The sequence below is a fragment of the Sciurus vulgaris genome (assembly GCF_902686455.1).
Source record: "Sciurus vulgaris genome assembly, chromosome: 16".
Lineage (NCBI taxonomy): Eukaryota > Metazoa > Chordata > Mammalia > Rodentia > Sciuridae > Sciurus > Sciurus vulgaris.
Genome location: NC_136477.1, coordinates 10,927,496 through 10,944,528, shown reverse-complemented (window position 1 = coordinate 10,944,528; position 17,033 = coordinate 10,927,496). Strand labels below are relative to the sequence as shown.

The 17,033-nt window shown below is 51.8% G+C and overlaps 1 protein-coding gene across 1 annotated transcript in view; it reads right to left on the bottom strand.

Annotated features, from left to right (window-relative positions):
- Positions 1–3,058: 3,058 nt before the first annotated feature.
- Positions 3,059–17,033, bottom strand: part of LDLR (low density lipoprotein receptor) — a 37,004-nt gene continuing 23,029 nt past the window's right edge. Inside the window, 10 exon segments of the mRNA XM_079114740.1 lie at positions 3,059–4,940; positions 5,618–5,775; positions 6,894–6,971; positions 10,377–10,559; positions 11,431–11,583; positions 11,720–11,861; positions 12,976–13,115; positions 13,494–13,612; positions 16,062–16,289; positions 16,374–16,545. Of these exon segments, the coding sequence (XP_078970866.1) occupies positions 4,905–4,940; positions 5,618–5,775; positions 6,894–6,971; positions 10,377–10,559; positions 11,431–11,583; positions 11,720–11,861; positions 12,976–13,115; positions 13,494–13,612; positions 16,062–16,289; positions 16,374–16,545 (1,409 nt within the window). The 3' untranslated portion in view covers positions 3,059–4,904.

Sequence of the window (17,033 nt, the reverse complement as noted above, 5' to 3'; positions counted from 1 at the left end):
TGGTGTGTCCCCCAGTGTCCCGAGCCTGTTGGGCTGTGCCAGTGGGAGGCAGGGAAGGGCTGTGGTCTGTTCCCTCACTGCCAGGACATTTCTTGAGATCATTTGTCTCCAAGGTTCTGGTTCCCACCAGCTCCTGGCCTCCAGTATCAACCCCCATCGCACCCTCCCCCCTTCTAGAGGCTTCTGCTGTTGTTCTGCAGTTCGCCTCACTGCTCGCCTCCCCAAATTTGGTCTTTTAAAAGAAATTTAAAGCCGGGCACAGGCACACTCCTACAATCCTAGTGACTCAGGAGGCCGAGGCAGGAGATCACAAGTTTGAGGCTGGCCTAAGCAACTCAGCGAGGCCTGAGACACTGTTTCAAAATTTAAAAAATAAATAAAAATGACTGGGGATGTGGTTCAGTGGTTCAGTGTTCCTGGGTTCAATCCCCAGTACCAAAAAAAAAAAAAGTTTTTTTTAATTAATTGATATTTAAGACAGGGTCTCACTAAGTTGCCCAGGCTGGTCTCAAACATGCTATTCTCCTGCCTCAGTTTCCTGAGTCACTAGGTGTGCACCACCATGCTTGGCTGGAAAGTGTCTTATTTCTAATAAAACACAGTATAAAACCTGCCATCACAAACATTTTTGAGCCCACAGTCCGTGGCATTAGGCACGTCCCCATTGTCATGCAGGGGTCATCATGGCCATCTCCAGAACTTTCCCATCTGCCCACACTGGAACTGTCCGCAGGAAGCACTCACTCCCCATCCCCTGGCTCCCAACATCCTACTTCCTGTCTCCAAGATCTGACCACTCCAGAACCTCCCCTGTGGGGGATGATAGTTTTCCAGCCTTTTTTGTTTTTTTTTTTTGATGCTGGAGATTGAGTCCAGGGCTGCTCCACCACTTATTTACATCCCCAGGGTTTCTTATTTTATTTTTTATTTTGAGACAGGGTCTTGCTAAGTTGCCGAGACTGGCCCTAGACTTGCCATCCTCCTGCCTCAGCCTCCCCAGTCACTGGGGTGGCAGGCGTGGGCCTCGGCGCCTGGCTTACTTCCCTGAGCACACGTCCTGGAGGGCCGGCCCTGTGGAAGCATGCCAGAATTCCTTCCTTTCAAAGGCTGAGTCACGCTTCCTTGTGTGGAGGGACCACAGTTGTCCATGCATTCATCCTTCCTGGACGCCTGAGTCACTCCCACCTTTCGGCTGGTAACGATGCGGCTGTAAAGTGTCTGTTTAAGATTCCGCTTTCAATTCTTTGTGTATTTACCCCAATGCAGGGTTTCTGGACCATTGGTGATTGGATGATTTGGGGGGTCATCATGCTGCTTTCCGCAGTGGCTGCAGCCCTTGTCTTCCAGCAGAGCACCAGGGTTCCCAGGGCTTCACATCCTTGCCAACATTGGTCATTTCTGCTGTTTCATGTTATTTTGCCAGTTTCAGCTGTTCTGAGAGGTGTCAGCTGGTACCTCCTTGTGGTTTTCCCCGTGGGTCTTTTTGTGCTTGCTTTCCTGTCCACACATCCCTCCCCCGCCCCCGTCCTGGGAGTGGAACCGAGCTGTGCTGGGCAGGTGACCTCTACCGCTGAGCTACGTCCTCAACACTTATGTTCTTTTGTCTGCTGTAGGCTGTTTCTTTTTCCTTTTAACTTTTCTTAGACATGAGGTCTCCCTATGTTGCCCAGGCTGGTCCTGAGCTCTTGGGCTCGGGGGATCCTCATCTCAGTCCTCCAGTGGCTGGCACTATTGCTGTGCACCGCCACGCCTGCTGGGCTCTTCTGACCCTACCCCCACTGATCCGCCAGCACCTCACAGGCTTTGACTGGTACCTGCTCTGAGACAGAGGTCTGAAGCACCCTCAGAGCCCTGGCAGGGAGCACTGGGGAGCAGGAGAGGGAATGGAGGGGCGGGGGGCCGAGGTGGTGGCTGTGCTGGTGCCCAGGGACCCTGGGCTCTAGCCAGGCAGTCCCTCCACGGAATGAGGTCAGGATTGGCACGACTCCGGCACAGATCTGTGCTGTGAAACCTCTGAATTTTCATATTGAGCACTGAATGTGCCGGTAATTTAGTCTTCACCTTCGGCCGACCAGTCTAGAAGCCCAAGGGCGTGAAGTCAGAAGTGTCAGCACTGGGCTGCGGGTGAGGCTTGGCGGCAGAGCGCTTGCCTAGCATGCAGGAGGCCCTGGGTTCAGTTCCTAGCACTGGAAAAGCAAGCAAGAGAAGAAGCCGTGGACGGGACCAAGTGCTGCGAGGGCTGGGGTGTTGCTCCTTAACCACTCAAATCTCCCAGGTAGTTCACTCTCTTGTGGACTCACCTCAAATGTCACCTCCTTAGAAATGCCCTCCTCCCTTCTCCCTGCCAAAATTTGTCTGCCATTGTCATGTTTAATATTTTTCCAGAACATTCTTCTAAAATGAGTATTTGTGATTTTTCCTCTCACCGTGGAGGGTGGTTCCAGGACCTCCAGAGACACCAAAGTCCTCAGTGCCCAGATCCCTTACTAGAAAGGCATCCATCGTGTGGAACGCACACGATCCTCCTGGTGTCGGCTCTAGGCGACTTATGATGCTGCCAGGTGACTGCTAGGGACATGGCTGTTCCATTTGACTCTTCAGGGAATAATGACAAGCACAACGTCCACACAAGTCCAGTACACACACGATTTTCCTTTCCAAATGTTCTTATCTGCAGTTGTTTGAATCTAAGACTGTGGAGCTTGAATACATGTAGGGTTGGCGGTATCTATTTTTCTTTTTCTTTCTAGAATGGTAGCTTCTTGAGGGCAGGGGGACTTTCTTTAATGCACAGTAGTGTCCCAAATGCTTAGAACAGTGCCTGGCACACAGTAAGCACTCAATAAATGTTCATCAAGTGACTGGATAGACGAGCTGGGAATCTGGCAAAGCCCCAACTCGGAGAAGCACCCAGTAGATTGTGAAACCACCCACTAGGAATCGCAGCACCCCGTGAAGCTGCGGGCGATTCTGCACTCCAGGATCCCTTTCTGGATCTTTCTCTGGGGGAGTCCAGTCCATTACTAAATGGAGGAAGAAAGCAAACAGAGATACCACATCAGGGTTAGCCAGATGGCTCATATAGGAAATTTAATCGATCACAGTAAGACATTCGGGCTATAAAAAACATTCTATACAGTGTTTTAAAAAGCCGTGTCCATACCCCCAACTCACACGGACACATGGATGTCATTCTCCTGAAACACGCTGCACGGTCCAATGCGTGCAAATAATCTTTTGTACATAAAGACGAGGCATCTCAGAGACCACCACCCCCAATGCAGAGCCCCTAGAAATGTCACCAACGATTGCAGCAAACAGGGTTTGCAAAAATAAATAATTATATATATATATATATGTGAGAACTTTCAAAAATATACAAAGTGCAAACACAACATTGAGTGCCACCAGCTGAACAGGGATCTATTTACATGCTTGGGAAAGAAAAGCCCATCACAGTTTCCTACAGGGGGAGGGATCACAGTGCTTGATCCTTGTGTGGCGCAGCAGTGAGAGCCCCTTCGGACGTCTCCGTGTGGGGGTCCACAGGAGCCTGTCACCATCTCTTGTGTCATCTGTGCCATCGTGCAACAATAAAATCTGTGGCAATTTCAGAAAGAGTCGTGGCTTTTCAAGTTCCATCAAATGACCTAGAGGAGAGGATTCCTGAAGGGCTGAAAGGCCTTGAGAGTTCCTCCTGCTCGGCCTTTGAGGACCGCAGACAGGGAGGTCAGTGGCTCTGGGACATTTTCATAGACGTGGAAACAGTGCCTGGCGAATGTTAAGAGGAGAGCAAGCAGCCTGAGGGGCAGAGCGCCTGCCTGGCTTGCACGAGATCCTGAGTTTGGCGGAAAGGAAAGGAGGGAAAAGAAGGAGCGGGACATGGCTATTTCACATATTCACGATCGGGGCTTTGAAGCAGCCGGAGCAACGCGGCCTTTGCTCTCCTCCGGGCGCATTCCTCCTGCATTCACCAGCGCGGGCCACCCGCCCGTGATCCCAAACACACGACAGAAAACAGTGCAAAAGAATAACAAGAACGTCAGACTTACACAATGTACAACCCTGAACTGAAAAAGTGCGAGGAGATCCAGAGACGTGCCAGCTCCGTGTGGGAGGGCCAGGGCCGGGGTCCCAAAGCCAGCCTGGGCTGGAGCACAGTCATGGAGGGCAGAGGCCCTGCGTCCCCAGGAGCAAGGTGATGAGTGTTTCAGGCACTTTGCAAGTGTTAAGGGCGACTGGTGACTCAGGCTCTTCCTGGGGAACTGTCAAAGCTTTGGCGCAGGAAAGCGCTGGGACGCGGCTGCCCTGGGCCCCTGATCCCACCTCCTCGGTCCCTGGTGCCCTTCCCTGGTTGCAGGGGCTCCGGCCCGGCTGGAAAGAGCGGATGCAGGGCAGTGGGCCAGAGGGCGGAGGTGGATGCAGCTCCTGAGTGGAGGGGCTGGGGGTGCCTGGGACCCCATGAGAGCGCCTGCCGGCACGTTCCAAGCCACTTGGGGTCCCACTGTCCTTTCCTTCTTTGTGATGCAGGAAAGAAGAGGGCTGGACTTCTGAGAGGAACGGAGATTCCAGCCTTGGGTCCTTTCCTCTTCTCCTTCATACGGAAAGAAAAACCAAAAACCCCAAGCAGAACTCGTCCCGTGGGCTCCGTCGGAAGCCTGTTCTGCCTCCCAGGTGAATAAATATATAAAACAAAGTTCTGGCAGACAGGCCACTGGGCTTTGGTCGCCAGCAGTGCCTTTGGTCTTTTCTGACTCTGAAGGAAACCGAGGCCCTGGGGGGTGTCAGAAGGGTTTGGGGGAAGTAGGTGACAGTCAGTGGTCAAGGGCCTGGGGAGCGTGTCCTTCCTTCCTGCCCATAAGTGGCAACAGGTTCCGGGAAGGGACTGGGCTCTCAGCAGCTGTTCACGCCACGTCATCCTCCAGGCTGACCATCTGTCTCTGTCAACAAAATGGCAGACGCCGGAAATGATCAGTCTAACATTCAGTAAACATGGCGAGAGTCCACCTACTTCTCACCTCCAGACCTGGCGCTTGACTGACTCCACCCTACTCTTCCTTGCACAGTCACCAGAGGGCGTCCGGGAAAACCCAAGGCTAGGATTCTGCTCAAAACCCTCCATGGCTCGCTCACAGTGGAAAGCCAAAGTCCTCTGCGGAGCCCTCAAGATCTCCCGGGGTGTGCCCCTATCACCTTCCTGCCCTCACTTCCTCCCACTCTGTCTAATACAGCCACATGGGCCTCAAATCAATAGGTACCGTCCTACCTCAGGGCCTTTGCACTGACCACTTCTGCATTCCGCACATTCCCCACTCCGAGAAGCTCGCTCAGGATTCCTTTATCTAAAAATCACATCCCCTTGCTCCCAACCCCTCGAAACCCTTCTCTGCCCTCCTCTGAGGCCAGCGCTCTTCCACTGAGCCACACCCTGGCACTTGACTTTCTCTTTCCACCACCAGCTGACTCAGCTGACCGAGGGCAAGGCCCAATGCTTGGTAGGCACAAGTGGGCACACGGACAGAAGAGTCCATCCTGGGCCTGCCTTGGCCCTCGGGGACCTCATACCAGGAGCTGGGTGGGGGCACCAGGGCTCTGGCCTCCCTGGAGCGGCTCTCACCGAGGGGTAGGTGTAGCCATCCTGGCTGCGGCAGATGTGGACCTCGTCCTCCGTGGTCTTCTGGTACACCGGGTTGTCAAAGTTGATGCTGTTGATGCTCTTCAGCCGCCAGTTCTTCCAGACAAGGAAGGCCCCAAAGCAGAGGAGGACAAGCAGCGCTGGGGGCGGGGGGAGGTGGCCATGTCAGCTGGCTGACCCTGATCGCGGACCTGCTCTGCGGCACAGGCAGCACCTACTCCCAGCCTTGTACCTGGTAGTGGTTTTGCTCAGAAGGCAAAGCAACCCTTTCGTTGTTAAAAGGGAAAACCTGTAGACAGGACCCATCTCTCACGTGAGGCTTCTGGAGGAGCCAAGCCAGAAATAGCTGCCTGCCCTCCATTCCTCCAGGATTAACTGCCCGCTGGGGCGGCTGCGTTTTTAGAAATGGGATGTTCCTCTACATACGGGGCCACGATTCACTCCCTCTTGCAGAGCTGGGTGGATTCCAGAGACTCGGGCATATGAAGCTGGCTGTGCCTGACCTTGCTGATTTACTGTGCTTCAGTCCGTGAAAGGGGGCAGGTCACTCTTTGTCTCGTGTGTGGCCAGTGTTGGGAGGGTACTCAGCTCCTTGAACCCAGCAGCCCCAGCACCCCCTGCCTTTCCCTGGGGGTCCCACGGTGCCAACTTCAGTGGATCCAGGGGACAGGCAAGCGCTCACTCAGCCTGGATGGTATGATTCTAGAGACCTGGGCTCTGCCAGAAAGACCCCAGGTGGGTGTCACCCGGCAGCCCTGAGGGAGCCCTGAGGGAGCTGAGGGTGCCACGGGCCATGTCTGTCAACCCGCACCAAGCTATGGGCCTCTGCTAGTGTGCTGAGGCCCCTGAAAAGAATTTCCTCAGAAAAAGAAGAAAGGTCACAGCACGATTATTAGCAGGGGCACAGGGGACAGTGTTGGGGCCCCTGCCAGAGAACCGTTCTGCAGAAGAGTCCCAGATTGGCACTGCAAAACCCTCAAGTGTGATGACCCTTTCCCTCTCTGGCACCTTGGCTGCCTGACTTTGCTCCTCAGCAGTCCCAAGGGGTGAGCTGTTTCTTCCTGGCTCTGTCCCCAGTATATGTGGGCTTAGTACACAGTCGGTGCTCAATTATACTGGTTAAATGAATGAAGCCGGGGATGGGGCCACGGTGAACAGGCCACATGGCGGGCTGCTCCATGTTTGAGGGGCCAGCAGGCTTAGCGTGGGGTCACCGGAGCCGGGGAAGCCGGCGAAGCTTGTGGGGGGCCATGCTTACCGGCAGGGAGGACGATGGACAGAGCCCCCACGCCCCGGGGCTTCTCCTCCTTCCCTCGGTCAGCAACGTCGGCCAGGACTGCGGGGGAGAAGAGACAGAGTGAGGCCCAGAGCTGAAGGGTGCAACAGCAGAGCCAACGGTCATGCGGAGGAATGTTGAATCCCGTCACCCAATTCAAGGTAACACGGAGGCCCTCCGAGGTTCAAGTCAGGCCATGCCGGCTTATTTATGAGCACGGCTGCCCTCTGCACCCACAGCAGGCTGGGGCTGGGCTCAGTGGTAGAGCGCTTGCCTAGCACGTGTGAGGCACTGGGTTCGATCCTTGGCACCGCATGAAAGTAAATAAAATAAAGGTCTCACGTCCATCTACAACAGCAAAAATTTTTTTAAAAGGAAAAGGGCGTAGTGTTTACCTAGAACATACTCACATCCTCCCATGTATTTTAAATCATCTCAAGGGATGTGTAATACTTGATACAATGAAAATGCTCTTGTACATAGTTGCTGTTCTGTATTGTTTAGAGAATAATATTGAGGAAAAGGATAGTCTGTATGTATTCAATAGATACTTTTTTGGGGGGGCAGGGACTGGGGATTGAACTCAGAGCTGCTTTACCATTTAGCCCCATCCCCAGCCCTTTTTTTTTTTTATTTTGAGACAGGGTCCTGACTAAGTTTCTAAAGCTCTTAGTTGCTGAGGCTGGCCTTGAACTTGCAACCTCCCAAGGGGCTGGGATTACTTTTGTGTGCCACTATGTCTGGCAGGTCCTTTTTTTTTTTCTTTTTTTCCTGAACTGGGGATCTAACACAAAGGTATTTTAATGCTGAAACTGTTTTATTTTTCATTATGGAAACAGGATCTGTAAGTTGCCCAAGCAGGCTTCAAACTTGCGATTCTCCTGCCTTAACCTCCCTAGTCGTTGGGACTGCAGGTATGCATAACCATGCCCAGCATCTTAGATTCAAAAGTTTTCAATGTGCAGTTGGTGGAATCCACAAAGGCAGAACATGAGGATATGGTGAAGATAAGGCTGAGTGAAATCGGGGTTGTAGGATTCAACATGGCTTTAAGAAGTTCCTTCTAGGAGCTGGAGGTGCAGCTCAGTGGTAGAAAGCTCGCCTGCATGTGTGAGGCGCAGGTTTGCACGCCCCACACCGGGCAGTGGAGGAAGCTTGCTTTCGCTTCATATTGGCGAAACGTCAGGGAGGGGGCCAGTGGTCTGAGGCTAAAGCCCGCTGAGGCATTCTTAACGCTCGGCGAGGTTATCAGTGGAAGAGTCCTCCCGCCCCCACCCCAAGACCAGGGTTTTAAACCAGGGGTACTCTAACCACTGAGCTATATTCACGGCCCTTTTTAAATTTTGAGACCATCTCGCAAAGTTGCCCAGGTTGGACTTGAACTTGCAAACCTCCTGCCTCATCTAGCTGGGATTACACAAGTGCACCACTGCACCAAGCTTGAAGGGGTATTTTCTAGCAGTTCCCCTCCCCACTAAACAAAAAGTTTTCCGGCCTCCCTCAGGCACATGAGTTCCTGTTTTATCTCCTTAATGGCTGAACAAAGCCTTCAGTTATTGTGAAAGGCAAAAAAAAAAAAAAAAAAAAAAAAAAAAGGTCTGAAACTTGCTGATGTGACTTTTTTCCTACTCTGAGATCTGAGCTCCACTTCTCTGCAGTTGATGGTGGGTGGGCGCCCCCTGGTGGACGAATTGATGAACTACTGATTAACTCACGGACAACCATATCCAAGGACACTGGGTGGGGGTGAGGACCGCCAGTCACTGGCCACAGCCACAAAACCAAAGGTGGAGCCAAAAAGCTCAGTACAATGGTCCCTAGTATGAATGGGAGTTCATTCTAGGGATACCCCATCGCCCCTGCAGACACCAAAATGCAAAGATGCTCTAGCCCCTTGTGTAAAATGAGGTGTTACTTGCATGTAACCTGGGCACATCCTCCTGTGGGCTTTAAATCATCTCCATACGACTTCCAATACCTGATACAACACAAGTGTTATATAAACTGTTTTTACACTGCATCATGAGGGACTAATGACAAAGAAAAAATCCATCTGTGGTCAGTGGAGATGTAATTATTTGTTCCAAACATTTTTAATTGGTAGTCTATTGAATCTGAAAATGTGGAAAATGTAGATCTAGAGGGTTGACTATAATGCAATATTATTTCAATGTTATTTTTAAATATCATGAAGGATGCAAAATCTCCATGATGAATAAAAGCATCCAAATTTTCAAGAAAAGACAAGATCTGGGAGCTGGTACAGTAGCTCAGTGATGAAATGCATGCTTAGTATGCCTGAGGTTCCATCCATCCACAACGCAAATCAACGAAAGGACGTGACACATGCCTATAATCCCAGTGACTTGGGAGGTTAGGCTGGAGAGTCACAAGTTCAAGTCCAGCCTGGGCATCTTGGTAAGACCCTGTCTCAAAATAAAAATAAAAAGGACTGGGGATGTGGCTCAGTGGTAGAGCACCTTGGGTTCAATCCCGTGTCCCACACACAGGCATGCGTGCAAGATCTAACCCTACATGTAAATGATCCTGCCTCACTGGAACTCTGGCTATAAAACTTTATTTACAAACCAGTTGGGTGGCCCAAGGACTGTAATTTGACAATTTGATTTCTTAAAAACTATTGCACTAAGCCAGGTACAGTGGTACACACCTATAATCCGGGCTACTTTGGAGGTAAAGTAGGATGGTACAAGTTCAAGGCCAGCCTTAGCAACTTAGTGAGACCCTGTCTCAAAACAAAAACTGGCCCTGGAGATGTGGCTCAGTGGCAGAGTGTTTGCTTAGCCTGCTTGAGACTCTGAGTTCAATCCCAGCACTGCAAAATACACAACTGAATGAATGAATAAAGTAAAAAAATTAAACAAAAAAGACTGAGCACTTGCCCAGCACGCACAAGACCCTGGTTCATCCCTCGGCACCATGAAAACAAAAACATATAACTGTATGAAACTGTTATTGGATTCCTGAGTTGTTTTCCTTTTTGTCTTTTGCAATACTGGGGCTTGAACCCTGGGACAATTTACACTGAGCTACAACCCCATCCTTTTTCATTTTGACACAGGGTCTCCCTCAGTTGCCGTGTTGGCTTTGAGCTTGCGATGCTCCTGCCTCAGCCTCCCAGTCGCTGGGATTACAGGTGTGCTCCATGGCTCCTGGAGGGATTCCTGGCCCCCAGCACCCGTCCAACTCAGGGTCAAATAGCACGGGCTCTTCCCACATTTTCGCTCACTAAATCCCCAGGAGATGGGCAGATACTATTGCTGGAACCATTTTATAGGGAGAGAAACTGAGGTTTCCAGGACATACAGCCCAGCTGGAGATCGTCATCGCGGGGGCCAGGACTCCACCCCGACTCCATTTCTTCACTAAGTTGCTCGCAGCCACTGAAGGGGCCTCTAAATACTTGTCACCACAAAAGGGGATCAGAGCGGGTCTGGTCTTTACCTTGGTGGGACATGGTCACTGATTCCATTGTGCTGAGCCTGGGAACAGCCACAGGCCGCCAGGAGGTGGGGGAAGCAGGCCTCTGGTCTGTGTGCTTCGGCCCCCGGGCTATAGAGCTGACTGTGGAGCTGACCGTGGACCTGATGGTGGATGGCCCCAGGGTGGTCACTACAGGCTCCGCCTCTGAGGGAATAAATAGGCATTTCCTGAGTGCCACATCCTGAGCACCATTCTGATGGCTTTGTGTCCTCGTAATAAGGAGGCAGTGAGTGTCACAGGCCACCAATGCACAGGACGTGAACACCCACTGGTGTCTCCATTGATCTTTCAGCACTACTTGTTGGATGCCAGCTTGCAGGTGTTGAGGAGGCGCTACAGACCCCGCGGCCCCTGCTGTGGTTTCACTGTGTCCCCCAAATTCGTATGTTGGAAACTTCACTCCAGAACTCGTTTGTTAACTGGATTTGGAGGTGGGACCTTTGGGAGGTGAGTGGGATAGATGAGGTCATGAAGGTGGGACCCCCTCAGTGGAATTGGTGGTTTTATAAGAAGAGGAACAATTGGGTGGGGGTAGAGCCTGGGTTCAATCCCTGGTACCACAAAAAAAAAAAAAAAAAAAAAGGAAGAGGGACCTGAGGACACTTAGCTGTCTCACCATGTGATGCCCCTGCCATGTTATGATGCAGCAGGAAGGCCCTCACCTTCTGCTCTTGGACTTTAACGCCTCCAGAACTAAGCCACATAAACTTTTGTTCTTTATGAATTTCCTGGTCTCAGGTATTCTGTTACAGCAACAGAAACGGACTCAGCTCCACATCAAATTTGCTCAGAGCATGAGAAGAATTGACCAAGGAGCCCAGATCTAAGGTTAGATCTCCTCCCTACAGGGAGAGAATTAGACATCAAAGGGGACTGGATCTAAACGGGAGCATGGAGCTGATGCCCCTGCATTAGAGAAAGGCAGAGGACAGCGACACCGATTCACGACCCTACGATGCCCTGTTCTCCCATGGCACAGATGAGCAAAGCGAGGCTTGGAAGAACCACGCCCTACCTGAGCGGCAGCTCCTCATGTCCTTGGCCAGCAGCATACCGTCCGGGCAGACACAGGTGAACTTGGGGGAGTGGGGGTTGATCTGTGGGGCCGGCAGACACAGGTACTGGCAGCCACCGTTGCGGAGGGCTGTCCTCTCACACCAGTTCACACCTGGGGCGAAGAAGAGAGGGGAGGGGAGAATGAGATGGTCACCAGAGAGACCAGAAGGCCCTAAAAGTTCCAGGGCACCGGCAGGGCAATGTCTCTCTGGGGAGGGGCCCGTGGTGCGCAGCCCGTCCGTCCTTACCTCTCGGCTGTGTGGCATTGTGGAACAGGACAATGTCCTCGGGGGACAGCAGGTTTTCCGCCACCAAATTAACATCTGAGCCTGTGAGGCGATTGGCACTGAAAATGGCTTCGTTGATGACATCTGTCCAGAATACTTTGTCCTGTACGGTGTTAAGGAAGGTGATCGATCCCATTAGCCACTGGGACAGGACACAGACACTGCCTCCCCCTTAATCTCTGCGGCTTGGGGAGGAAGCAATACATTAGCTCTTTCTTTCATTTATAACCATGGCAAAACGCATTTCCAGTTTAACCTTTTCTGGGGGAAGGTGCTGGGGTAGGATCCAGGGCTTCATGCACGCTAGACGTAGGCTCTTCCGCGTGGCTCCACCCAGCCCTCATCGCCACTATTTTTAAGCACATTCATTGTGCAACCAGCACTGCCACCCATCTCCAGAACTTTCTTATCAAACTCAAACTCTGTCCCCATGAAGCTTTCTGATCCCCACTCCAGCCCCTGGCACCCACCATTCCACTTCCTGTCTCTGTGAATTTTCCTATTTTAGCTACCTACTATCAGTGGAATCGACTGGATTATTTCACTAAGCATAATGTCCTCAAAGCTCCTTCCCACTGGAGCACCAGAATTTCCTTCCTTTTGAAGGCTGAATAGTATTCCACTGTGCACAAGGGCCACAATGTGTTCATGTGTTCATCAGTGGGCACTTGGCCTGCTTCCACCTCTGGCCTGTTATGCGTAATGTTATGGACATGGGGATACAAATATAGCAACAATTCTTTAGAGCAGATTTCCCCCCTATGGCTGTATGGGGGGGCCTGACAGCCCTTGGGGAATGGACATTTCCCAGTGTCTCTGGACAATACACTTCAGATGCTGGCAATATCCCCATGAGTTGCATCAACTAAAAACTCACCAGAAATTGCAAATTGTTCCCTGAAGGGCATGGTGGCACCCAACTATGACTATCTGGAGCAAGGGCATAGCTCAGTGGAAGAGCACACTTCCCAGCACGCTTGAGGCCCTGCATCCCCTCCCCAGGACCCCCTTACCCTTGCAACAAAAAGAACACTTCTGTTGAGAAGGAAATTGGAAGCATCTTCAGGTCTAAGACCTCTCCTTGGCCAGGAGCAGCTTTCTGAGTTAGATTGGCTCAAAGGAACTAGACAATGCATGCCCACCATTACCCAGGTGCCTAACCCTTGGACACAGTTGAATCAATGAAAAGTGAGCTGTGAGTTCCTTCCCGGCCTCACCTCGAAGACAGCCAAGGAGAAGGGGTGGGCCAGCCGCTTCTCATCCTCCAGGATGGTCTTCCGGTTTCCCCCGTTGACATCAACGCTGGAGATGGAGTGCAGCTTGGAGTCTACCCAGTAGAGACGGCCGCTGGAGAGATCTAGAATGCACAGATGGACGAGGAACAGTCACATGTGGATGCCAGATGCCAGCGGCAAGAACGAAAGGATCATCAGACAGGCCAGAAGATTCTAGAAAATTCCAGGGCACTGGGAGTTTTGGGGTGGAGGGTGCAGCCTTGGAATTGGGCTACTCTGCTCCCCATCGAAGCAGCTCTAATCACGTGAGCCTGAAAGCCACATAGTGGCTTTGGTCCAAGTGCCTGGCAGCACAGGCTGACACCGCAGATCAGGAGGAAGGAGAACTGTGGGTCACAAAACTTCAGGGAGCTGGCAGGCTTGCTTGGGAGCCCTGGCCCTGTGCTGTGTCCCCCAGAAGGGGCCTGACTCTGCTGGGGACAAGCATCCCTTCAACATACCCAGAGTGATGCCATTAGGCCACTGGATGTCTTCCGTCACCAGTGAGTAGACATCCACGCCATTCAGGCCCCCTTTCTCGATCTTGGCGGGGGTACCCCAGTCTGTCCAGTACATGAAGCTGAGGGGACAAGAGGGAAAACAAGATGAGGAAGCTCCACAGGTCAGGTTTCGCCTGAGGACTAGGATGGCCAGCCCAGTGAGGTGTGGGACCAGCCCCAACGGACTTAAAGTGGAGGGCTAGGGGTGTGGCTCAGTGGTAGAGCCCTTTCCTAGCTGCACTAGGCCTTGGTTTCCATCCCCACTGCAAAAAAATCAAATGAGAGTAAAATGAAAAAACTTGGAATGACAGGAGATTCTGATGCTAAAGTTGGGGGGCTCTGGAATATGCACCTCAGTTCATGGTATTTTTCCTTGCCTTTTAAATATTCTTTAAAATTTTTAAATTGTGGTAAAATTCACATAACAAATTTTTTTAATACTCTATGCAGTATACTTTGACATGTAATTCAACTTCTACAAATGAATCCCACAGAAAAACGGCCCATCCAGCGAACCAACCACCCCAGGATCCCAGACATGGAAGCTGCACAGAGCCAGGGCAGAAGGAAATGTATGAATTGTTCAAGTGAAAAGAAACAAGAGAGCCAATTATAGCCTGACCCCTTTATCCATGTTTGTGCTTTTTGTAGTCAAAGGTGGTCTAAAAATATTAAATAGAAAAATCCAGAAAGAAACAATTCACATGATTTCAGCTTCACACTGTTACAAGTAAGGTGATGAAATCTCAAACCACCCTGCCCTGTCCTTCTGGGGACATGAATCGTCTTTTTGTTCAGTGTGTCTGCAGTGTATATGCTACCTGCCCATTAGTCACTTGGTAGCTGCCTCATTGAAAGAACAACTATCAAGGTGTCACAGTGTTTGTGTTCAAGTAACCCTTACAGAGCAGCCAAATGCCATGTCACAATCCCGTCTCTTCACACAGGAATTTTAAAACCTTTACTTTACTTATTTATTTTATGTGGTGCTGAGGATGGAACCTAGTGCCTCACCCACACAAGGTAAGCGTTCCTCCACTGAGCCACGACCCCAGGCCCTTCACATGGGAATTTTATCATCTATCATCGAGAGGATAAGTTCTAAGACATTTTGTGAAAGAGACATTCACCAAAGTTCATTATAATATATCGTTAAATCATCTTATTATTAGTTATTATTATGTATCTCTTTCTGTGCCTAATTTGTAAATTAAACTTCATCACAGATGTGGATGTACAGGAAAAAAGAGGGTTCGGTACTGAGCATGGTTCCAGTCATCCACTGGGGGTTGAGGAATGTATCATCCGTGCATAAGGGGGTACTCAGTACACACACATGCACGCACACTACTCACGTCTGAGCGGGGTCCAGGCCCCGCCTGCCTCCACCCTCACCAGCAGGCTCTGCCTGGCCCCAGCGTTCTCTCTAACCTGCCCCAGCTGATACCATGTGAGGATGGCCAAGTACACTTTCTCCCGTGTCTTCAGCTCTGGGTCAAATGCACCCCTTCCTCCAATTGTGTGCCAGGACAGGCTGCCACCCAGATTGCCAATGCCCCTTTGCAATTGTGAAATGACTCCTGTCACATGCCAGGTGACAGATGGAGCCTATCAGGGACAGAATATGCAGTGGGCAGGGGACGGGGACAATGCTTCCTGCCAGGAGACACCAGTCAGTTGCTGAGTCCAGGCCCTGGAGGTGCTGAGTCAGTCATGGGCTCCTGGTCTTCGCAGGGTAGTGACCTTTGGCCGACCACCCTGTACTAGAGCTTGGTAAACACAGGCTGCCCGAAACTAACTTAAAGGAAGACTTCATATTCTCTCTCTCTGACCTTATCTTGTTCAAGGAGACTGACATAAAATACTAATTAAATTAGTCTTTTAATTTTCTTTCTTTCTTTTTGTGTGTGGTTCCCAGGCTGGAACCCAAGGCCTCGCACATGCTAGGCAAGTGCTCTACCCTTGAGCTACAGCCGCAGTCCCTTTTATTTTATTTTGAGATGGAGTATTGCTGAACTGCTGAGGCTGGCCTTGAACTTGTGTCCTCCTGCCTTAGCCTCCTGAGTAGCTGGGATTACAGCTATGTGCCAGCAGGAACATCTGTATTTGAATTTTTATCAAGGTCTGCTTCCATCTCAGGTGACACAATACTGTCCTGAGGACTCCAGCCCTGGGGCCCGAAAGGCAGACGGGGCAGTCTGATAACTCCAGGTTCCTATTTCATTTATTTTTTGCAGGGTACTGGTGATTGAACCCAGGGGTGCTTTACAACTCAACTACCTCCACGATCCTTTTTTTAAATTTGAGACAGCATCTCCCTAAGTTGCTGAGGCTGACCTCAAGCTTGTGATCCTCCTGCCTCAGCCTCCCAAGTTGCTGGAATCACAGGTGTGTACCACCACACCTGGCTCGAGCCTCTGACTTCACCTCCTGTGCGCAGTTCAGGATGACCCCAGACCTCCGCTAGCATTGCCCAAACAGCTCTGGGACCTCCACTTTCACCGTTCATCCCCTCCGCACCCCACGCACCCGTGGACAGGATCCACCACGATGGCCCTCGGCTTGGAGCCTTTCTCCTGGAACAGCATTCTCCTCTTCACACCCTTAGTGTCCGCCACGGACACGCTGCCCAGGACGGAATCAGTCCAGTAGATGTTGCTGTGGATCCAGTCCACGGCCAGCCCGTCGGGAGCATGGAGGTCACTGCCGATGACGGTGTCATAGGTGGACAAGCTGGGGGCTCTGTCGATCTTGGTGCTAAGGCAGGAGGAGGGAGACAGTCAGGGCGGGGGGCCTGCGCCTCACCTGGGGGCCAGGCGGGCTAGCAGAGCCAAGGCTCACCTGTAGATCTTTCTCTGGGACAGGTCAGACCAGTAGATTCTGTTGCTGGCCACCTCGGTGTCTAGAGCGACCACGTTCTTGAGGTTCGGGATGAGGCTGGTGTACTCGCTGCGGTCCAGCGTCATCTTCCTCACCTCGTGGCGATTGGTGAAGAAGAGGTAGGCGATGGAGCCTGGGGAAGGGCAAGGGCGGTCAGTGAGGCGGAAGAGAGCCCTCCCTCCATGCAGCCAACAGCGCCTCTGCACCCCCACGGTCACTCTGAGGGTGTGGCTGGGTCACAGGAGAGACACCAGGGCAGCAGGTGGCACCCCGCGTACCAGCCAAGTCACTGGGGTGCTTTCACAGCCGGGGTCTTGGTCGCCCTCCAGTGGAGGGACAGCCCCACCCAGGGCGAGCCAAGTCCTGGAGATAGGAAACAACTCACCTCAGTGGCAAACTCACCAGCCACATCGCAGCCACCTGGGCCATGGGAGGCCTCACATCTAAGGCCACTCTGTCTGCCCCAATCACCCACAGCCAGGAACCAGACAGCCAGGGCCCAGATTCACACTAGCAAATCCTGAGCCCGCCTACACTACCTTGCCCGTTTCAACCTTTGCCTAGGGACGCCCTGGGTTCGGCCCCGGCGGGTTTACCAAGCAGTTCGTAAGGGCTGAGAAT